This window comes from Nannospalax galili, unplaced genomic scaffold, assembly GCF_000622305.1.
Source record: "Nannospalax galili isolate Female #2095 unplaced genomic scaffold, S.galili_v1.0 scaffold1051, whole genome shotgun sequence".
NCBI classification, from domain to species: Eukaryota; Metazoa; Chordata; class Mammalia; order Rodentia; family Spalacidae; genus Nannospalax; species Nannospalax galili.
The window spans coordinates 422,495-445,189 of NW_008331995.1; the positions used below are offsets into that span (position 1 = coordinate 422,495).

The 22,695-nt window shown below is 50.7% G+C and overlaps 3 protein-coding genes across 3 annotated transcripts in view; 1 reads left to right on the forward strand and 2 right to left on the reverse strand.

Moving 5' to 3' along the window:
- Positions 1-2,038, reverse strand: part of Tmem258 (transmembrane protein 258) — a 4,010-nt gene extending 1,972 nt beyond the window's left edge. Inside the window, exon 1 of the mRNA XM_008827111.3 lies at positions 1,911-2,038. Coding sequence (XP_008825333.1) covers positions 1,911-2,012 — 102 coding nt within the window. The 5' untranslated portion in view covers positions 2,013-2,038. The remainder of the gene's footprint in view (positions 1-1,910) is intronic.
- A 212-nt stretch (positions 2,039-2,250) lies between these two features.
- On the forward strand, positions 2,251-7,413 carry Fen1 (flap structure-specific endonuclease 1). Its single transcript, XM_008827112.2, has 2 exons — positions 2,251-2,388; positions 5,253-7,413. Exon 2 carries the CDS (start codon positions 5,283-5,285, stop codon positions 6,423-6,425), a length of 1,143 nt encoding a protein of 380 aa, XP_008825334.1. The 5' UTR covers positions 2,251-2,388; positions 5,253-5,282; the 3' UTR covers positions 6,426-7,413.
- A 1,666-nt stretch (positions 7,414-9,079) lies between these two features.
- Fads1 (fatty acid desaturase 1) lies at positions 9,080-21,204 on the reverse strand. Its single transcript, XM_008827113.3, has 12 exons — positions 20,885-21,204; positions 19,028-19,138; positions 18,313-18,510; positions 17,621-17,722; positions 17,386-17,514; positions 15,188-15,248; positions 13,022-13,098; positions 12,027-12,124; positions 11,777-11,873; positions 11,485-11,564; positions 11,266-11,391; positions 9,080-10,995 (listed from the first exon to the last, which is right to left on the reverse strand). The coding sequence occupies exons 1-12, from the start codon at positions 21,086-21,088 to the stop codon at positions 10,944-10,946; spliced, it is 1,335 nt and encodes a 444-aa protein (XP_008825335.1). The 5' UTR covers positions 21,089-21,204; the 3' UTR covers positions 9,080-10,943.
- Positions 21,205-22,695: the final 1,491 nt, after the last annotated feature.

Genomic DNA, 22,695 nt, shown 5'->3' on the forward strand with positions numbered 1-22,695 from the left:
AATTAGGTTCATCTGCTTCCATTTCTGTGTCAAATGTTGGGGAGAAAAGAATGTTGAATATTGTGGGTAATTTGTACTGAGTTTATAAGAAGCAAACTGTGTGTGTGTGTGTGTGTTTTGTCCTTCTGCCATGTGGGTCCCAGGAACTGAACTCAAGTTATCAGGCTTAGTGGCAGATGTCTTTATCCATTGAGCTATATTGTAGGCCCTTAAAAAGAGTTTTGTGTGAATGTGGGGGTGGGCCTGCATGTGTAATGGAGATCAGAGAACATGTGGAGATCAGAGAACAACTTTTTGAGAGTTGGTTCTTGCCTTCCACGTCGAGGCAGGGTCTTTCTTGTTTCTGTCACTGTGTTGTGCACTCCAGTCTAGCTGTCTCTCTAGCTTTGAGGTGAATTTCCTATCCCTACCTTCCATCTTGCTACAGAAGTGCTGGGATTACAGATATGTGCTCCCACATCTGGCTCTGAAAATGTGGATTGCACGCCAAATCCTCTTACCCACTGAGCCATCTCCCCGGCCCTACAATCACATGTTAAAGTAGAAATGTGGCAGGTTCTGTGGTAGAACATCTGCCTTGCATGCATGGGGCCCTGGGTTCAATTCTTAACACTGGAAAACAAAAACAAAAGTATGAAGGCAGCACCTTTTCTTCCAGTGAGACAAGAAGGCAGCTGAGTCAGAGGTTTGGATACAGAAGGTTACTGGCTACAGATCAATGGTCCTTAGAATTTTCTGAGGCCAATGATCACTATGTAAGGCATGGATCTGCTCAGGGGCGGGGGAGACAAGAAAAAGCCTGCCTACAATTTCTAGATCTTTAAGAGCCTCTGTCTGTCGACTCTAAGTGACTAACCTGTGCAGGAAGTCAGAGCCTACACTGGTACCCAGATCTCAACTTCTAATTCAGGAGTACTCTTTTCACTACTTTATGATGGAATCACAGGAACTCCTGGCAGAAGACACCGATGATAATTTTAGCTCTACACCGTCATCTGAGTCTGAGTAAAGAAGTTATAACAATAGCTGTCTCATAGGGCTGACACATGATTTGACAAAGATGATGAATGTTGATGCATCTAGCTTACTGCCTGGCAACAAGTAGATGCTCAATAGGTATTTGTTTCCTTCCTAACGTTGCAGAGAAGATTATGAGATAATGCCTGTGTAAGGGGTTGTAAACGTAAAGTTCTGTACCAATGTTAACTTCCATTGTCACCCGCCAGCCAAGGCTTCTAAAAACCAGAACATAACAACTCCAGAGAAGTAAACGGAGCCCATTGTTCTAAGAGACACAGGAATTCAATTCAGTAAACAATTATGTCCCCCACACCCCCCTAAAAGAGACAAGGACAATTGCTTCCATTTACTGAGCCACCAATTGGAAGCCCTGTGTTTGGCACTGGGAATACAAAGATGAATAGACACCATCCCAGAACTACAGGCACGTCAGATGGTGGTCACTAGGAGGCGTGGCAGATTAAAAAAAATAAGTTCATGAAACGTGGCAAGAGGTGTGTACCGACTGTGGGCGCTCTCAGAAGACAGATGACAAGAGCCTCTAATAGTTCCAAGTGCTTCACCAAGAAATGACATTCACCCAGGGCCTTGCAGGATGGGTACAAGTTCAGCAAGAGGAACTTTCCAGAGAGAGATAACTGATCATAGTATTGTATTCAAAGTTAACCCCATGCCACTCATCCTTAAAAATCGCCGGTATTTTAAGCCCAGTGTGAAGTCATCCCAGCCTGAGAGTCCATGGCAAGGGGCTTGCTTTCTCCGACCCCCAACTCAAACATGGGTTCCAGCAGCGCCCCGTCCTCGGGACACCCGCGTCCGAGGCCTCCGCGGAAGAACGCGGTGTGGACCGGGCACCCAGCCCTCTCCCGAACTCCCTTCAACCCTCTTACCATTTTGCCTCGCACAAGATAAGCCACCGGTCCGCCACCGGAAGAACACGTCGGCGGGGGCTGACACCTTGCGCAGCCGGAAAAGGAAGTGGTCTCGCGCATGGCATTGTGGGACTTGTAGTCCCGACTTTCCAGGAGTAGCGGGAGCTGGGCCTGTGGGACCGCGGTGTAGGTGGCGTGGGGTCAGACTGTGGGGAAGAGTAGGGCGAAGTCTCTGAGAGAATTCGTTTTTTCCCCGGAAGGCCTGTTTACAGTGAGAAGAGCGGCTGGCTGTAAGGGCGAGGCCTGCACTACATTCCCAGGAGGCTGTGCGCGGTGGCGGGTCACGTGAGCGGAGCGCGGGCTTTGGAAGGCAGCGAAGCGGGAGACTGTCCGCGGTGGAGCGGTAGGGGTCGAACCGCGGAGGCGCGGGGACTCGGGACTGTCTCAGGAGCACCGACCAGCACCAGCTGCCGAGACCTCGTGCCGCTGAGGCCAGGTGAGGCCGGAGAAGCCCTGGGGAGAGGCGGGGTCGCGGGCCCGCGAGGACTGTGTTCAGGCCGCAGGTCTCGGCGTTTTCGGCTCCTCTGAGCCTCCCTTCAGGGGTAGGAAGAAGAATGAGGCGGTAGTGTGTGTTTTACCAGAGGCCTGTGCTAGGAGCACCAGAACCTTGTTCAGCCCTTTTCCTGCCCGCGTCTGTGGGATGCTTCGAAAGGAAGAAGGGTATTGTTGGGTTTGGGGGAGACTGGGGTTCTTAGCTAGCACTGCGGGGGTCCGAAGCATAGCCTCAGCCCGCCCAGGCTGGCAGTCTATTCTTTCTTCTTTTTTTTTTTTAAAATGCTTTATTTATTATTATTATTTTATATGTATGAGTATATTGCCTGCATGTATGTGAGTGCACCCGTGTCGTGCAGTGTCGCGGAAGTCAGAAGGGGGCTTTGGAGTCCCTGGAACTGGAGTTAAGGACGGTTCGTAGCCGCCTTGAGGGTACTGGGAATCGAACCCGGGTCCTCTGCGAGAGCAGTCAGTGCTCTTAACCGCCGAGCCATCTCTCCAGCCCCTCTATTCTTTATTTTATACTTTGCGAATTTCTTACAGTATATTTTGAGCACATTTAGACCCTCTCCCCTATCTGTACCCCGCTTATAGCCCCCCCCATACCGAATTCATGTAGTCTGTCATATATGTTAATGACTGTTGGGGTCAAGTTTATGTCCCCAAATGTCCTACTGTGTGAGTGGGTGCGCTGGATCCTGGTTAACCTCTCTAGTGTCACATTTTCTTACATGAAACTAACTCTCCCTCTCCCAGTAATTATCAGGTACTACTAGTTCCTCAGCTAAGTTTAGGCTTCTGACCCACTTCCCCACTCTTGTGCTGGGATTTTGTCTGGCTTGAGCTTGCATGGGTCTCGTTGCATGCTGTCACCAGGGATGTAGAGCCCATTTTTCTAAGGTCCCTTGTGAGGAGTAGGGAGCAGGAAGTGGTGTGTCACTAGGAAATAATAGGTCCAAGGCTGACTGATATCACCAAACTCACTTGTGCTTCTGGCAGAACAAGGTGTTTGAAAAGTCAGGAGGACATGTCTGGATAAGAGGTGTCTGTAAGAGTCCTCAGAATAGTGGCAGTGACAATGCACTGCTCAGTCAGCCTCTGGGCCTGGAGCAGGGAAGCTGGGTGTGCTTTTACTTTGCCTACAACCTTTTACATTTAGGGCTTTGCTATCTGGAAGGTCCCATTGGGATTGGGGGTGGGGTGTAGAGACAGAAGACTACCATACAGGTTTCCAGCCTTTATGACATGAGGGTCTCTTTATACGTATGCCTAGCAAAACAGCCAGCATGAGGCATGAAGCAAAGGACTGACTGGTGGACATTTGCAGAACATTTAGTGTTGTGCAGGGAGTTTTCAATCGGTCAGTTCACCAGTTCTGCAAGTTCTTATTTTATAGCTGGGAAGACCACCAGATAGGTGGTTTAATAATATTTTACAGGGCTGGGGATGTGGCTCTGTAGCTAAACACTTGGCCTAGGGTGTGTGTGGCCTTGGGTCAGTCTCCATTACCAGGAACATACCAAACTGTTTTGAAACGTGGTAGCTAGATTTAAACTGAGCTTTTAATTTGTTCTCTGGTGCTGGGGATATAACCTGGGCCTCATCCATGCTAGGCAAGCTGCTTTACCACCAAGCTACAATCCCCAGCCCTAAGGCTAAGCTTTTACTGCTTCTGTTTACAGGAGAACCAAAATAGGACTGGGGAGAAGTGAGACAGGAACATTTAACACATTAAAATATGACTGATTCTGTGCAGATACTGTTGCTCAAAATTGCTTCTCTTAGCCAGGCATGGTGGCGCATGCCTTTAATCTCAGCTCTTGGGAGGCAGAGGCAGGCAGATCTCTGAGATCAAGGCCAGCCTGGTCTATATAGTGAGTTCCAGGCCAGCTGTGGCTACAGGAAGGTCCTGTCCCAAAAAGACCCCCTGAAAAGATTGTTTCTCTTTTCCAACTTAGTGTAAATCAAGTCCATTTAAAGAAAATGCTAGATGAATGAAAAATTGAATTTCATTTGGAAGTGGCAAAACTTGTGAGGGTAGTTTGGGAAACAGTGCCCTAGGAAAGATAGGAAAGGACTTGAACCCAGAAAGGCAGTATTGGGCTGTGTGAGTACAGGATGCCAGCCCCTAATTCAGGACTAGGTGGGGCAGGAGCCAAGGGATTCACATTTCAGACTTAGTGATGGAGAGAAGTACAAAGCGGGGGCGGAGGGGGGCCTTAACCACCCCCCACCCCTCATAGCCTGATCAGAGTAGAAACTCACCTGCTAAGGGAGAAGATGGCACCATGTATGATGGCTTCCCGGTCCCCGTTCAGAAGTGCTGTTCTTGGCAAGTCCTTCAGGGCTGCTGTATCAGCTAGACAGCTGTAGAGAAACAGAAGAAATTGGACATAACCATGTTGGTTTGGCTGGTATTTACCTGTTCTTGGCCCAGTTCTGCCAGTATGATCTCTGGACTCTTCAAGCTGAGCCAGCCCACAATGTAGGCAAAAGGTTAAAGTGCTTTGTATAATGGATTATGCCATTGCCTTCTTCATAAAACTTGTAAGTTGTTCAAGAACATCTCTAGTGCTCGTTCCTCGAAGTGCCCAGATCAGCTCCTGCCGGAACATTGAGTGAGTGAACTGTAAGCCCCTTGAACCTGAGGCACCTTGCCTGGTCTACCTTTTCATCTTCTGCTGTGCTGACTTGGAGTCCCATCTTTTTGTTTTTCTATCATGTTAATTTTGATGAGACATGAAATGGCGAATAACAACCGTTATATCCCCAGTTCCTTTTGTATCTTTAATACTTCTCTCCTTTTAGTTCTTTTTTAGCCATTCCTCCTGCTTTGCCATGGGAATTCAAGGCCTTGCAAAACTAATTGCCGACGTGGCCCCGAACGCCATCCGGGAGAATGACATCAAAAGCTACTTTGGCCGAAAGGTGGCCATCGATGCCTCCATGAGCATTTACCAGTTCCTGATCGCCGTGCGCCAAGGGGGGGATGTGCTGCAGAACGAGGAGGGGGAGACCACCAGCCACCTGATGGGCATGTTCTACCGCACCATCCGCATGATGGAGAATGGCATCAAGCCCGTGTACGTCTTCGATGGCAAACCACCACAGCTGAAGTCAGGTGAGCTGGCCAAACGCAGTGAGCGGCGGGCTGAGGCTGAGAAGCAGCTGCAGCAGGCTCAGTCGGCTGGGGCTGAGGAAGAGGTTGAAAAGTTCACAAAGCGGCTGGTGAAGGTCACCAAGCAACACAACGACGAGTGCAAACACCTGCTGAGCCTCATGGGCATCCCATACCTCGAGGCACCCAGTGAGGCAGAGGCCAGCTGCGCTGCCCTGGTGAAGGCTGGCAAAGTCTACGCTGCGGCCACCGAGGATATGGACTGCCTCACTTTTGGCAGCCCTGTGCTGATGCGACACCTGACTGCCAGTGAGGCCAAGAAGCTGCCCATCCAGGAATTCCACCTGAGCCGGGTCCTGCAGGAGCTGGGTCTGAACCAGGAGCAGTTTGTGGATCTCTGTATCCTGCTGGGTAGTGACTACTGTGAGAGTATCCGAGGCATTGGGCCCAAACGGGCTGTGGACCTCATCCGGAAGCACAAGAGCATTGAGGAGATCGTGCGGCAGCTGGACCCCAACAAGTACCCTGTGCCAGAAAACTGGCTCCACAAGGAGGCCCAGCAGCTCTTCTTGGAGCCCGAGGTGCTGGACCCAGAGTCGGTGGAGCTGAAGTGGAGCGAGCCAAATGAAGAAGAGTTGGTCAAGTTCATGTGTGGGGAAAAGCAGTTCTCTGAGGAGCGAATCCGCAGTGGGGTCAAGAGGCTGAGCAAGAGCCGCCAAGGCAGCACCCAGGGCCGCCTGGATGACTTCTTCAAGGTGACGGGCTCACTGTCTTCAGCTAAGCGCAAGGAGCCAGAACCCAAGGGGTCTGCTAAGAAGAAAGCAAAGACTGGGGGAGCAGGGAAGTTCAAGAGGGGAAAATAAACATGTTCCCCTTCTCTGTCCCTCTTGACCCCAGAATATCTGCTTTGCACCCTCAAGAGCTAGAGCCCCTTCCTCATGTGGGGAGGAGAGTCCACTGCTTTTCAGTACCGCCTTCTCTACAGAGCTTTTCCCTCCTTGATCAGATGGCAGGAAAGTCACAGCTTTTTTTTTTTAAGCTCAGGAAAGTATGCCAGGCTCAAACCGTTGCTCAGGCAGGTTAATGGACACTGGATCCGTTGTGACGTAAGATTGATAAGTTTTAAAGGAAGACAGGTGGAGAATGAGGCCAGCTGGTGGATGGGAGGTGACTGCAGAATGTGACTGTTCTAATTTTACCGTGCCCTGAAAGATAGCTCCCAGTCCAGGCTTAGCACATGATTGAGTTCCGAAGAGAAGAGGCAGGCAGAGCAGGCGTCTGGTGGGAGTAAGACTGGGATCATGTGCAGAAGCTGGAACTTGTGCAGTGAGTGACTACTTCAGAGTATGACGGCAAGTCTGGGTTTGGGAGTTTAAGATGTGAAGAGAAAAGAATCGATAAAATTATAAAAATGACCAGAATTTTGTGTTCTTTGAAGACATTTGAAAAGACCCTTTGTGCTTTTGGGGTCCAGCTAGATGCCGTCTGTTCCCTGTAAGGTTGGATAACAGGTTGGGATTGCCCTCTTTAACAGGTGGTTTGTTTGAGAGTGACCACAAGGTGGCACCATACCCTGCATAATGGCCAGAGCAGCTGTGGCTCTGAGGCCTAGTTTATTGTACTGTGAGGAGTTTGAATAGTGTGTGCTGCCTAGTCTACCCACCTGAAGGGATTCCTTTGAAACAATCTTGTAATTTAGATCAGCTATCCGAATGTCTAGGCATTTTGTTTCATCACTTGATGAACTGCCATTCTGAAACCTTGTTCTATTGTGATGGCAAGTTCAGGTTCTCAGAGATGTATGTTTGAAAGTTTCATAGTGCTAATAAAGCTTGGTGGGGAGTTGGCATACTTGAATTTCTGATTTTTTCTAACATTTTTGATACTGCCACTACACAATTTTAAGTTGTAAATATCTTGACTGGTTAAGTGGATAGAGGACTAATACTGTTGGTTTTTAAATCTTTTTTGTTTTTTTCATTTGGTCTTTTTGAGACAGGGTCTCCCTGTAGCCCCAGCTGTCCTGGAACTCACTATGTAGACCAGGCTGGCCTTGAACTCACAGAGATTCGCCTGCCTCTGCCTCCTGAGTGTTGGGATTAATCAAATCTTTTAAAAGTGTATGTTGTGGGCTGGAGAGGTGGCTCAGTGGTTAAGAACACTGACTGTTGTTGCAGAAGACCTGGGTTCAAATCCCAGCACACACATGGCAGCTAATAACTGTAACTCCAGTTCCAGGGGATCTGACAGCCTCTTCTGTCCTCTGTGGCCATTGCACGACACAGGTGCACTTCCCTACATGTAGGCAGTACATGCATACACATAAAAATAATTTATTTTTTAAAAGTGTATGTTGTATGTGTGTATGATGGGGTGGGGCAGGTGTGCATGTGTCATGGAACATGTGTGGCGATCAGAGGACAGCTTTCAGGAGTCTGTTTTGTCCACCATGGGTGTTGAGGAGGTTGAACTCAGGTCGGCAGGCTTTCACCTGCTCTGCCAACTCACTGGCCTTGATTTACAAATCTTTTTTTTAAAAAACATTTTATTTATGGCACCAGAGAGATGGCTCAGCAATTAAGTGCACAGGCTGCTCTTGCAAAAGACCTGGGTTTGATTCCCAGCACCCACCTGGTGGCTAACAACCATCCATGACTCCAGTTCCAGGGGATCTGATGCCCTCTTTCTGACCTCCGAAGGCACTGCACGACATGACACGTGTGGGTGTAGTTACATACATGCGGTGACTCTCTCTCTCTATATATATATACACACATACATACACACACGCACAAAAAAAAAAGATAAAATATTTTTTAAAATATACTTGTGTGTGAAGAGTTACGAGGCCTTGCTCTGTAATCTGAAGCAGCATTGGCAAAGATAGGCAAACGGGGGACTTCAGGGGACAGCTGTGCTAAGTTCAGATTAAGTCAAGGGGGAAGTGACTTAATGGAGGACTGAAAAGACAAAGGCTGAGGAGGGCTTTGGAGCACTGACATCCATGAGGCCTGCTGCAGTGCAGCATGTGAATAAGTGGGTGTTAAAGGAAGGACCTGGCTTTGCTCCCTGCCTGGAGAGTCCTGCCCTTTCCTCAGCACTCTGAGAGTGCTGGAGAGATTCATGTTCCACAGGGAGTCGAACACAGATGAACAGTGACTTGCAGTGGCGGCACCAGGGACTTTTGTGTGTGTGCACTTGTGTGGAAACCAGAGGTCAGCATAGGTCTCCCTTAGTCACTCTCCACCTTGTTTTTAGACACAGGGTTTTCACCAAATCTGAAGCTCATCAATTTGCTAAAGAGTGGCTAGCCAGCAAACTAGGGATTCGCCTTCCCCCATGCTGAGGTTACAGAACCACATACCTCCACACCTTTTATGTGGGTTTTGGGGATCCAAACACAGGTACTTGCTGCCGTCAGAGTAGATACTTTACCAACTGAGCTATCTCCCAGCCCTGCACCAGGGAATCTTGTATACATGAGCAGACAAGCAGCATGGATACTCGATGAACAGCATTCTTTTGATCCAAATTTATTTTTTAACTTCATGAAGATGTGGTAAGGACACACGCACACACAGAGATACTGACATTAGGCTCAATGAGAGGAAATGCCTTTGGCCAGGTAGTAGAAAGGTGAAACAACATGGAGGCTGGAATTTTAACAAGGTTAAATTCAAGTGTTCTGCCAGTATCTACACAAGCAGAAACTTCCTCTAATCCTATTATGTCAGTGGATTTGAGATTCCTGGCTTTACCACTGTGACACTCTGAGTCTTGTTACTCACTGTCCTTGTGGCTATGCCGAAGTCACACAAGGCTGAGGAAGGAAGGCCACGGCGGTTTAGGTGCTCTGGAGACCTGATCTTGGCACAGTGGAGCTCACTGGTGTTTGCTCAGACTGGCAGCCTGTGCTTAAAGTCAGTGAGCTTGGCAGGCTGGCAGTATCCCACTCTTACCTCAGGTGGCAGGGAATGGGCAGGGGGAGGGATCAGCACCTATTCTAGAGGGGAGGAGCCAAGAAAAGTAGATGAGAGCTCTTCTGCAACCTGTCCCACTGGGCTGTCCTGGAAAACAAGTAGCCCTGCCCATCTCTGACCATACCCCTATATACCTTATACTCTCATCTTGACCTGTCTCCCGCCCCAAACAACACGGGCTACAGTTTGCCTTCTAGCCCGAGGTGCTCCAATTCCAGTGTCCAGATGCTTAGAGTACATTCTGTTGAATAGGCAATGAAACAATGCCTTCACTGTGAAATGAAATGGTGCCTGGACTGTGAGGCTGTGGGTTTGGGAGCAGCAAGGCATGTTCCTATGCGTGTTCTCTGGAAGGATGAGTTGTTCTTCCATTTACAAACAAGATAAAAGTACTCCATTGTTAGATTGATAGGCTTTCTAAGAAAGCCTAAACTGCCTCCAGCAGGCTGAGATACTTGAACAAGCAGCAGTGTTCACAGACCTTCCTATTTCTGACTCGGACCTACACTAAATGGTGCTGGAACACCACTTCTTCAAGCCCTCACACTCTTTATCGCTGAAACTAGTCGTGTGCTGACTGCTATTTTGTTAAACAGAATTATAGGTTGGAAAGAAAAAAGGAAAGCATTGGGAGCCCCATTTGTTTCTGGGGAGGATGAATGACTGAGTCACCGTGTTTCCTTCCTTGTACATTCCATGAGGGGTGATTAAAAGAGGTGAATTAAATATTTTTAATGGCCAGCAACTTTGCCATCCATCTTATCAAGAACTAGGCGCTAACGTTCTCTTGGGACCTGGACAGAACAACACACCAGAATTAGTGGTGCCAGATGCCTCCAAAACCATAGTCCTGGCCTCTGCCCCTCCTGCTTCTGAAACTGGAAAATGGCTTCTCCCAGCAGCAGAGGCAGTCGCGGTCACACCCAGTCCTGGGCAGTGAGCTGAGCTCCCAGGCAGGGAGCTGTGCCAGGCCTTGGAATTTTATGCATGAATACTTCCTTTCTCATGTCTTGTTCAAAAGGTTCAAACTGTTCTGGCCCACTGAGGTTAACAAGGAGCGTGGAGAGTCACCGAGACATAGCCCAGTGAAATGTGCTCCTACTTTACAAGAGGAGAGTTCTAGTGTTGGCTCAATAGTGCTACCAGTTGCCTCTGCCAAAGAACACAACAGAACACACTCACATCCCTGCCCCAAGAGTTCCCTCCTCTGGAACTTGAGTGCCCTCCCCCCGGGCTTCATGCCTGCAGGGCAAAGAAGGCAGGTTTGACCGCCAACCTTCATGTCCCCTAACCCACCCCCCTCTGAACATCAGGTTCTTAGTGGTATTGTCCCTCAAACTCCCTCTGCTTTGGCTCCCATCATCCTCTTCCTCTTCCAGATGCAGAGAGAAACCGCTGCTGCTACTGGTGAAGATAGGCGTCCAACCAGAGCTGTCCCGACTCCTTTAGTGAACTATAGGGACAGCACAGGAGCAGACAGTGAGGGAGGTAGGGGCTAGCCACCAGAGAGTGGTCACGTCCTGGCAGACAGGGGGACTGTGTTCTGCGACAAGGTCCTCCCCCTTGGAGGCTTTCCCCATTAGAGGAAGCTGGCCGAAGCCAGGCCCTGGCCACTGGCAGAGCCACCCTGCCATTCCCTTCTTGTGGTTTCACTCCACTTGGCAGTACATGCCTGTTCTGCCCTCTTCCCACCCCGCAGCCAACTTCTGAGTCTCATACTCACTGGACAATGTCGGCAAAGGCTGAGAACAGGGGCTTGGACTGGTACTTTATGCCGTACTTGGTGCACAGGGACCGCACCAGGGGCGCCACTTTGTGGTAGTTGTGCCGGGGCATCGTGGGGAACAGGCTTCAGGAATAGCAGGATAGTCAGAGGCTTCTGCTCCTCCGTCCTCCCCCACCTCCTCTTCCTGCCCACCATTTCCCAGATCTCCCTACTCACTGATGCTCGATCTGGAAGTTGAGGTGCCCACTGAACCAGTCATTGAAGGTCGACTGGTGGACATTACATGTTGCCTGAAGCTGGAGAAAATAGCAAGACTCAGTGTCAGAGCACAAGGTCTGCTCCCCCTTCTCTAGGTGCACCCACATCCCTAGTCACTCCCTCACATCATGGGAGAAGACTAAGCTAGAGGCAGTGCTGTTGGGGGTGGTACTGTTGGCTATTACTGGCCACCACCCATGCCCTTCCTTAGCCGTGTCATGTCCAGGTCTTCCAAGTGACCATTCCTTACCTGGGTGGAGACCCAGTCCACATTCCGGTCATGGTCGATGTGCATGGGGATGTGGTTCATCTGTGTCACCCACACAAACCAGTTGCTCTCCAGAAACCTGTTGGATATGGCATTGCCACAACGGTATAGTCAGAGTGTGGAGTTCTTACTGCTCAGGCAGCAATGCCAGCCTGTGATCCTCCCAAACCAACTCCCCGAACAGTTCCTGGACCCCTAGACCCAGCAGCCCCCATGCCCCATCAGACACCACCTGACAATGAAGAAAAGGCCCAGGAAGCCTTTGAGCCCCAGCAGCGGCATATAAGTGAAAAAGACGCGGGCGTAGAAGGTGACCATCCAGGCCAAGTCCTGCAGTGGGAAGGGGAGGATGGAGCTGCCACAGATGCTCCTGTTCCTCTCCCACCCCAACCCCGCTTGCTAAAGTCATCCTTCCTGGGACTAGCCACCCAGCAGTTCTCAGTGGTCTGTCTTGCAACATCAAGCAGCTCTGACCCTTTTGTTTCTGGTGGTACCCCAGCCTCCTGCATGCCCCCTCACAGGAGTCCCCAGTCTCCCTGGCTCCAGCACCTTCCCACCATGTCTAAATGCTGCCAGATGAAATGTTCTAGAACCACGGCTTCATCCATGCCACTGCTCCAGGTCCTTTTCTGCATAGTGAACCAAGTCCCATACCTCCCCCCCCAGTGTGAGTTCTCTACACTGGGCCCAGTAGCCAAGCTCACCCCTCTGCTCCCAGGTTCTCTGCTCAGAGTCTGTCTTCTCCCTGGCTCACATCCTAGGAAAGCAGATCCAACCAGACCCTTCTGGGGATCCCCAGAGCCTCTTCTGCCTGAGCCTCTTCTCTTGGGTCAATCATATTCCACTTCATCCTACATCCTACATTCCCCGAGAGCAGGGACTGTCCCCTCTGTCTCCCCCATTAACCCCAACCAATCCCTGGGGTGCCTTTACATTGGGAACCCTGGGAGAGTGGCTGCAGGAAACCTGGCATGGGGAGGCAGGATGCCTGTCTGCCCAAGTCATTTCATCCCGTCTAGTGAGGGGAAGCAGCTCTCCTTGATTCTCTTTGCTCAATCTCCATTTCCCGGGATGCCTGTCTGCCCAAGTCATTTCATCCCATCTAGTGAGGGGGAGCAGCTCTCCTTGATTCTCTTTGCTCAATCTCCATTTCCCATGGACAGTGCCCTTCCCTCTTCTGAACACAGGATGTGGGACTCATGGGACTCTTGGGCGAGGGCTACTCACCACCCATTTCTTCCGCTGGACAACAAAATAGAAAATATACCACTGGAAGTAGAGAGGCAGCAAGGCTGGGGGTCCAACTGGGGAGGAAAAGGAGGCAGGGAGGAGGTGTGAGCAGCCCAAGGGGCAGAAAGGGCTGCTGCGGAGAGATAGCATCCAGCGTAGGGCTGCCTCCTGCCCACCCGCTCCTGTTGCTCCTCGAGCTGCCTCAGTCAACTATAAGTCACAGGCCCTAAGAGTAGGCAAGCCTAGAAAAGGCTAACTCTGCAAGAGGATGTCAAGGAGGCCAAGGGCTGGTGCAACATCCCTTTCTGGTGGAGGAGGGCCTGCGGGACTTTAAGCCTCAAGCACGGAATGCAGTCTACACCCAGGCCTTTAAAAGGACACATAAGTACTCCCTGCACTGCCTGGGCCACAGCCCTGTCCCTGCATGTTCCTGCTGTTCCACTATGAAAGTCAAAGGGCAGGGGAAGGAACTAGTGTGTGCTGGCCAGGACTCTGATGACCCTTCAGAGGTTGAGGTGCACCTGATGCTATCCTAACCCCTGCATGACAATCCCAGCCGTGGCTCCTCCATCTTGCTGTGTCACAGATTCTAAAATCTTCCTTTTGTGTGTGTTTATGATGTGCATGTGTGTGAATACAGGCATGAATGTGCCAGGACACACGTGGAGGTCAGAGGACAACTTTGTGGAATTGGTTCTCTCTCCACCACTGTGGGATCCAGGGCTTAGCAAGCCCTTCTATGCTTTGAGACATCTCACTGACAACTCTTTTTTATTTTTTTAATGTATTGCCTGCATGTATGTAAGTGCATCCATGTCATGCAATGCCCATGGAGGTCAGAAGAGTACATCAGATTTCCCTGGAACTGGAATTATAGACAGTTGTTAGCTGCCATGTAGGTGCTGGGAATCAAACCCAGGTCCTTTGCAAGAGCAGCCAGTGCTCTTAACCACTGAGCCATCTCTCCAGCCCCTGACACCTCTTTTTTAAAACATAATTTTATTTATTATTTATTGAGTGTGTGTGTGTGTGTGTGTGTGTGTGTGTGTGTGTGTGTATGTGCCCATGTACATGTGAGCAGGCTGTTGCTTGCACCATGTGTGTGTGTGTGTGTGTAGGTCATAGGAATCTGTTCTTTCCTTCCACTGTGGGCTTGAGATATTGACTTGAGATTGTCAGGTTTACTCTGCAAGTGCTTTGCCCTCTAAGCCATCACTGACCCTCCACCTTTATTTTTTCTCTCACTAAACCCGAAGCTCATCGATTCAGTTACTCTGGCTGGTCAATGAACTCCAATGATCCACCTGTCTCCACCCACCTACCTCCCTACCCTCCTGCTAGGGTTACAGGTGCATTACCACCATCCCTGGATTTTTATGTGAGTTCTGGGATCTGAACTCAGGCCCTCATGCTTGCACAGCAGGCCCTTTACCAATAAGCCATCCCTCTAGCTATAAAACTCTTTGCTCAACCCTTCTACCCTGTCCATCTTTCTCTAGAAAGACTGGTCAATTGACAATTAGCAATTCAGATAGAGTCCTTCAATTCCTTCCTTCTTTTCTTTTAAAAATTTGTAATCTATCCAGGTGCATGCCTATATTCAATTCCCAGAGCTTCTGAGGGTAGAAGCAGGAAGATCAAGAGTTCAAGGCCAACCTGGGCTATATAGCAAATTCAAGTCCAGCCTGAGACCATCTCAAACAATACCAGAGCAAAACAATAAAAACCAAAAAATGTCCCCTTCCCCCAACCCCAGAGTATTACACAGCAGGTTTTAGAGCAGAGAATGCACAGCCGAAATGTCTTCTGCTCTTTAGCAGCACACCTCCCCAGGACCCACTGCCCATAGCTAGCCACCCTGACCCCATCTTTGTGAAGCGTTTATGGCAAGAATTAAAGCTAATCAGGAGGCCCCTACTGACCCCTCTGTTTCTTATTGGAAGCTTGGATGAGACTGGAGGATTTAGTTTGCTGCCAACAGGAATGACTAATCAAACATCAGCCTGTGACTATACTCATCGGCTCCCAGCAGGGAGTATTAGCATACACTGCATCCTCTACTGCCTTTCCTCAAGTTTAACATCTCCAGGACAGCCCTTTGCTCCTCACACTCCAGAACCCCTGGAGGCAGCTCCCCAGCTCCCCAGGGCTGACAACACTCACTCAGGAAGAAGTACTTGTGCTGGTGGTTATATGGCATGTACTTTTTCTTTTGTTTCCCAAGCTGTGAAGGAAAAACAAACACATGTCAGCAGCCAGAGACCAACAGCCCATTTCTCTCCCCACAAGCCTGGCTCTCCCTGCTCAGACCCTGAGGCCTACTGAGGGGACCCTCAGCTTGCTGGTACAACTGCAAGACTCTGGCAGGCCCAGCCTTGCTCATCCCCAGCACCTTGAGCCAGAGGCCCTGGACTGCAACCTGAAGGCACTGGGACAAGGCTCACAAAGCAGTGCGCTGCCTATTCTACAGGACTCCAGGCAGCCATCTCACATCTGTTGAGGGTTTCTAGGTCTCTTTCCTGGTATTCTTTGGATTCAGGGTCTCTAAGGGAAAAAAATTTTTTTGCCCCTGTTTAGGTAAGTATTCCATGTCCAGTCTGATCTTTTCCACCAAAATCTTTTGAACTCCTGACTTCATAAAAACCCCTGAAGTTTGGCAAATGTGTGTAGAAAGGTTACCAAGAACAATTTGGCAGTCTGAAGGTTCTGGCAAAACTTTGCCCACTGGGTGGTGGTTATTTCATAAGCCAAAGTCACTCAGGAGACAGTCTGAGAATACCAGGCTATGGTCAGCCCAGAGCCTGACTGCTGTGGGCTGCTGTGTCTCACTCCATGGCTCCTGCATTTCTCATCCCAATTTATTCTAGTGAGTTCAACCCAACAGCACAATCCAGCTCACCAACTCCCACATCCACCTACTATATCCACAGGTCATTTTTAAGTGTGTTCTGTACAAAGCATTGCAGCTAGATGCGGCGTTCTTTCTACATTCACAGTCATTCAACAATCACCAGAGGGCCCACTCTGCCAGTTACTGTTGGAGGTGCTGAGAATACAGAGGTGGACACGGTACAAAGTCCCTGCTGCATGAAGCTTAAAACCTGAGGAGTGGACAGGATGAAGCTGGTAGTAAGCTTGTAAATAGAGTTCCAGAGAATTTACAGATCACCCACAGGGGAGCAGGACAGACAGAAAGGCAGACTTGGCAAAGACGCTCAGACCTGGCCTCTTTTGGGCTCTGAATGCTGAAGAAACAGGCAGAACAAAAGCTCTTGAGATGTTCAATGACAGAAAGCTAGGGAGGGGCCAGCACAGTCAGGACTTCAGAAAGCCCTGGGAGAGAAAGTCAACAGTGTGGTGTGATCTGTTCCATAGTCCAAGCAGGCCTTAAACTTGCCTATGCATGGTCTGTTTTGTGTATGGTGGCTTTGTCTAAAGGCAGGGAAATGAACTTCAGGGGCAGAGGCAGTTACAGGGACAGATAAGGCAGCTAAAGCTAATCCAGACCAGATGCCCCAGGCAGGGTGCTGTGGTGTGATATGGTTTGTTCCCCAAAGGTTCATGTGTTGGCTGCTTGGTCCTCAAAGCTGGGATGTCAGGAGACAGCTGGACCTTAGAGCCTACTAAGGTCATTAAATCACCCTCAGAAGAGATGAATGTATTCCTATGAGATGCCAGTGAGTTCCCCTTGAGAGGGAGTTGTTTAAAAAGAGCAAGACTGACCTGGCTTCCTGTCTCTGTCTCACCATGACTACTTTTACGGGCACTGCTACCAACATCACAGCATCTGCCATGAGGCAGGCTCTTACCAGAGGCCAACTGATGAGGCTTCTCCATCTTTCAGTCTCCCAAACAGTGAATTAAACAGACCTCTTTTCTATATAAAGTACCTAAAGTTCAGGTATTTTGTTACAGCAACAGAAAGTGACTAATACACAGGAAAGAGGCTGGGATTTGATGTAGCTGGCATATGGTCTGGGGACAGCTAGGTAAACAAGAGGATATCTGGTGCAAGGGGTGGCAGCCTGGAGCAGGGGTGTAAACAGCACTCTCAGGAGGCACCTCAGATGACCTTCAAGGATGAGCAGAGGCTTGCATAGCAATCTCTGTCACCCACTGCATCTTCTGTAGCTTGGGGACTTTCATACAGTAACTATTTGCTAACTGAACTCCCTAGGAGGGATGGATGGCTCTGTCCTGGGAAGCCCTGGTTTGTAGCCCGTTGCCTTCCCCAACTTCCAAAAGGCAAGGGCCCTGTAATCTGCCTCTGATGTCTTAAACCTAAACCCTGGGCAAGTGTTTTTCCCAGACCCTGCTGTACTTTCTACTTCTCATGACTTCTACACTAACAATCGGCTCACCTCCACAGAAAGGACCTTCCCCAAGGCGAAGAAGAGGGGATGCATATTGATGTCTGGGTCTTTGCGGAAACAGTTGGGCTTGGCATGGTGCTGGAAGTGCAAGTGGTTCCACCAACTGGCAGGGGCTCCCTACAGAGAACAGAGGATGCCAGTGAAAACTCCTTGTCATAAACAACCCTACCCCTTGGTAACCCTTTAAGGATTGGGGTTTCAGAGAACCCATCATCTCACTGACCTTCAGATGGCCAATCACGAAATGATGTAGCAGGTGGTTCCATGTAGAGGTGCTGAAGACTGACAGGTGTCCAAAGTCATGCTGTAGCCAACCTGCCTGGGCCTAAGGGAGAAAGGTTAGTGCCCGGAGTAGCCCACACCCAGGGTCTCTCTCACAGACCTCAGCGGCCCCTTCAGTCTCTCCTTCCTGGATGGCCAAACTTGGGAAGAGCCAGGGAGCCTGGATTCTAACTCTCCCCTGGCCATTAGCTCACATGTGAGTTGAAACAGATTTTAGTCCCTTGTTTGTTCTGAAGTGCTGTGACTTAGGATGGACTGACAGCCAGATACAAATTGTCAGTTCAAGTTCTAGGGCCAAACCACAACTGGCAATGTCAGTAGTGGGAAATGAGCCAGACACTGCTGGTTGGCATACTTGGGCTGTAGCAGAAGCCTGAACATGCAGTTTTAGGGAACAAACTGAAACCAGGAAGAAGGGAACCCAGAGAGTAGAAGCTGGAGAAGCTGTGAGAGAAATCAAGACAAGCACGTGGCTAATGAACAGATAAAAGTTGCACATAACAAAATGGGCATTCTCTTCCTGCCCCAACACTCTTTTGAATCTTCAGATCCGAGGCAGGATTCTTGGCCTTGATGCGTTCCCTGGGGATGCCAAGAATGGCCAGAGAATGACAGTCAAAGGCACTCACTCACCTGAACTGTACTGAGCAGCACTGCACAGAGGACAAAGGGCGCCAATGATGTCCCAAAGACCCAAAGTGTGAGCCAGGCGGCGACATCCAGAAGCAGGATGTGTAGTAGGTAGAGCAGGAAGAAGAGGCGGTTGGCCTTCATGAGCCCCATCCGCTCCACTGTGGTCCTCAGCTCCCGGAATTCATCAGTCAGCTCTTTCTGTGGGAGAGTGGTGCTGTTAATTCTTCCCAGTGGCATCCTAACCCTCATGGCTCAAGAATTTCCCATGGAGATAGGTGTGGGTCTATACCCAGTCTTAGGCAAAGATACCCAAGAAGGATGACAGGAGGAGCTGCTTTGGTTGGGATCACGCCCAGCAACTACTTGGACTTCATTTGGATCCCTGCTCTGCCCCTTACTATGTGATCTTCGGCCCTGTGACTTAAAACTCTCTGAGCCCCTATTTCCTCACATGTAAATGTGTTTTGAGGATTATTCTGCAAGTTTATGGCTGGCACATGGTGCTCAACAAACAGGTCTGGTGTTGCTAATGGTAGTGTTGGTGGTGATAGCATTGAGAAGCACAGGTTCCTGCTCCAGTGGGCTTATGACCCCATGACTATATAGGAGAGGCAGCTGCCTCAGGAATCCCAAGAACTGTTACATGTGATCCTATGCAGACATCTGCCATCTCACTCCACAACCAAGTCTCCAAACAGCAAATAGGTGCTCTTACATTCTTGGTGGGTTCAAAGCTGGGCTGCTCCGGAGCCAACTCTCCAATCAGGAGAGAGTTCATATACTTCTTCACAAGGCCCTTGTTGATGTGGAATGCCATAAATGGATCCTGCAAGTGTGGGGAGAAGACAATGAGGGAGTCGGCCTCAGTGCCCTGGGCTCCTAAGGTGCTTACACCAAAGGTCATCGTGCCAGTAACAAGGTTTACATCCATGCTGAAACAGAGATAACTTCCTCTGGCCACTGCACTTCCAGGCCGGTCTTGTCTGCCCAGTCCCAGATCGCTCAGCATTTGGGTTCCCATTGGAAGAGCTTATATCAAAGAATGGCAAGCTTCCTCTGGATGTCACCCAGAAAGACTTGCCCAGGCTGGCCTCCATGCCTCCAGAGAGCAAGGCCTAGCAGCTTAGGTGAGAAGCAGCCAGCAGGGATAGGTGGGGCTTGGAGGCGTTTTGTTCCTATGGAACTTTCAACAAGTCCTTTTCTTTCTCCACCAGCTTATCTATAAACTGTGATGAGGTAGACTCCCTATGTCAGAGCTGGGTAGCATTCACATTTTTTTCCCCTTCCCGTCAAGATTCCCTATTTCCCCCCAAATACTCTGACCATTCCCTGCTCCCTGAGTGGTTACTCTGGGTTATACAAAGTGAGTGGGAGGGCCTTAGGCCCCAGAGAGAGAAGCTGTGAATGGAGGCGGAGCTGGTGGGTAGTGGCACCACACATCCAGACCAATCGCTGTCTTTGTTGGGAAGTCCCGGGCCCCCAAATCACACTGTGAATGAAGCCTAGGCAGTGGGGGTTTGTGCCATCTGTCCAAGATCCTGCCTAGGATTGCACAGCAGTCTGGAATGCTCACTTTGGGTGACTGGTACTGGCCTGATCCTTGAGGCTGGCTGTGTCAGAGGGGAGGGAAGGGTCCTTCACCCTGCAGCATCTAATCACCCTGGTGACCGGAGGGGCACTCTAGGTTGGCAGAGAAGGAATAAGGGATGGGGAAGATGGGGTCAGGGCACTAGATGGATGGACAGATGGGCCCAAAGACAGAGTGCAATCCCAGACACAGAGCAGGGAGCGTGGTGAAATGAACTCCCCAACTTTAGAGTGGCAAGTAATTTCGGCACTTAGGGCATATAGTCCATAAAGAGAAAAAACGGGACTGAAGTTGGGGCACGCACCGACCCTGCCTTCAGTGCAGCCCCAAAAAGAAGGGCCCCATTCCATCACCACGGGAGTCCTCTTCCCCAAGAGTTGGAGATCTGCCTGGCCTACCCCTAAGTGACCTCGCAAAAAGGCTAAGGCATGCGGATGCCGCTCTGAAAACAGCTCCCGTTATCCCCTGCGGCCAACGCCCCCGACAGGTTTTCTGGGCCTGGTGCAGGTTCTTGCCCTGCCCTTGGGCCTGCATACCCTCAGGAAGTGCCAAGACAGCGGGCTCCCCGAGTCAGCCGTGTCCTCCAGAGGTCCTCTCGGGCTCCCTCCCAACTCCTGATCTCGAGTGGGGACCGGTTCTCGAGGTCAGACAAGGCTGCGCTTCACCCTCCCGGTCTGGAGCACAGGACATGACCTGCCTCTCGATGCACTGACTCCTCCTCTCGCGGCGCCGGCCAGCACCACCATCCCTGCGCCCTACATGCTCACTTCCCTCCTAGCCGGGCTCGGGATCCAGGCCTCTTGTGGGACTCCAGATGCAATGCACCGATGCGCAGATTGCTCTTTGTCTGGGTGTGCACGTCGCCGGCCTCGTCCAGGGCTCGACTCCGTGGTAGGAGGACACCCTGCAGGCTCTTCTCGCTGTCTCCCGCGCACCCAGCCTGCTACCCGCTCCCCTCCCGGTCCCAGCTCGCCGGGCGCTCACCGTCGCATCCTGCCCGGCGTAGTGGCTGATGACCCGGGAACCCCCCGGGTGGCGGCGGCTGAAGTCGCTGATGTTGTACACCTTCCGGTCGATCACAAGCCACTTCTCCTCGCGTCCGGAGCGCTGCTCCACCTCTTCCCAAGTGAAGTAGCGCGGCTCGCGAAGCTGGGCCGCGGGTGGGGCAGGCACCGTCTCGGGGGCCATGGCGAGGCCTGGTGAGGCCTGGCGACGCAGGGCGTAGGGAGCGGCGAGTCGGGCAACAGCGAGCGCGCACCCGGAGCCCGCCGTCCGCGCGCAGGGTTTTCAGCACCCGAGGCGCGGACCGCCGAACCCCTCGGCGCGGGCTCCTATTGGCTGAGCCGCGTGGCGTGGGGCGTTAGCTCCGCCCCTTTTCGGCCCGGGAGCCCCCGGAGGGCCGGTTAGGGAGACACGCGCCTGCTCGCGGGTGCCTGGAAGTGGTCTCCCTAGCGTCTCCTTCCTGACTCTTGTTTGTCTGAGCATCCAGAGCATGGATAGACAGGCGGGGGTGGACAGAATAACGGTCCCTACGGAGCCGGAGGGTGCGCCCCAGGTCGCTGAAGCTGAGGCCCGGGCTCCAAGTGAGAGTGGGCGTGGCTTGATGTGGACCTATTGAATAGGAAATATTTATTTAGTTATTTAGTTTTGAGGAGCGTCTGAAGTAGCCTGGCTGAAGTAGTCTGGCTTCAAACTCAGTACAGCTGAGGATGACCCCGAACTTCTGATCATCCTGCTTCAACCTGAGTTTCTGGATGTACAGGCATGAGCACATACTGGGTTTTATTCAGGACTGGGCCTTATGCATGCCTGAGGCAAACACTCTCAACTGAGTTATACTATAGCTCCAGCCCCTTGGAAACACTTTTGACAAATTGTTTAAACTTAGTTTATGGGGCTAGAGAGATGGCTCAGCGATTAGGAGCACTGGCTGTTCTTGCACCCGGTTCGGTTCCCAGCACTCACACAATGCCTAACAACTGCCTGTAACTCCAATTCCAGGGGATCCAACTCCCTCTTCTGACTTCCGTGGGCATTGCATGATATAGGGTGCACTTACATACATGCAGGCAATACAGTCATATGCATAAAAATATAATTAATAAAAATATTGTTTTAAAACAGCAGTTTATTTGAACTAAGAAGCATCATCCTAACCCAGGAAAAGTTCAGAAACCCCTAACTAGCAAGGTGAGAGGGCAGTATTTGTAGACTAAAAAAGATATTTGCATAAAGAAGTAGACTGGGTACTTGCCTCCCGTGGCTGCACCTGAGCAGTTTGCAGCCAAAGCTAGCAGATCGTTTGAGTGCTGTGATGATCATGCAACCCAACCCTTCTGCTCTACAAGAATGTACTTAGGGTCCCCGGGATGGTTCAGTTGGTAAAGGTGCTAGCTGCCAAGCCTGATGACAGATGCGATCCTAGAGACCCACATGGTTGGAGGAGATTACCAGCTTCCATAAGTTGTTCTATGACATCCATGTTTGAGTCCCCTCCACCCCCTCCATCCCTCTGCCCCCCTCTCCCCTCCTCCTCTTCCTCTGTGTGTGTGCGTGTGTGTGTGTGTGTTTGTGTAGGCCACTTCCTCTGAGACAGGGTCTCTCATTGGCCTGGAGCTCACTATTTAGGCTAGAGTATCTGGCTAGCGATCTTTGGGGATCCTCCTTTCTGTCTCCCCAGTGCTGGACATGCTATGTCCAGCTTTTTATCTGGGTTCTAGAGAGCAAAGTCAGGTCCTCATGCTTCGAGGCAAGAGGCAGCCACTTTGCCAACTGGGAGTCTCCCCAGCTCCAAG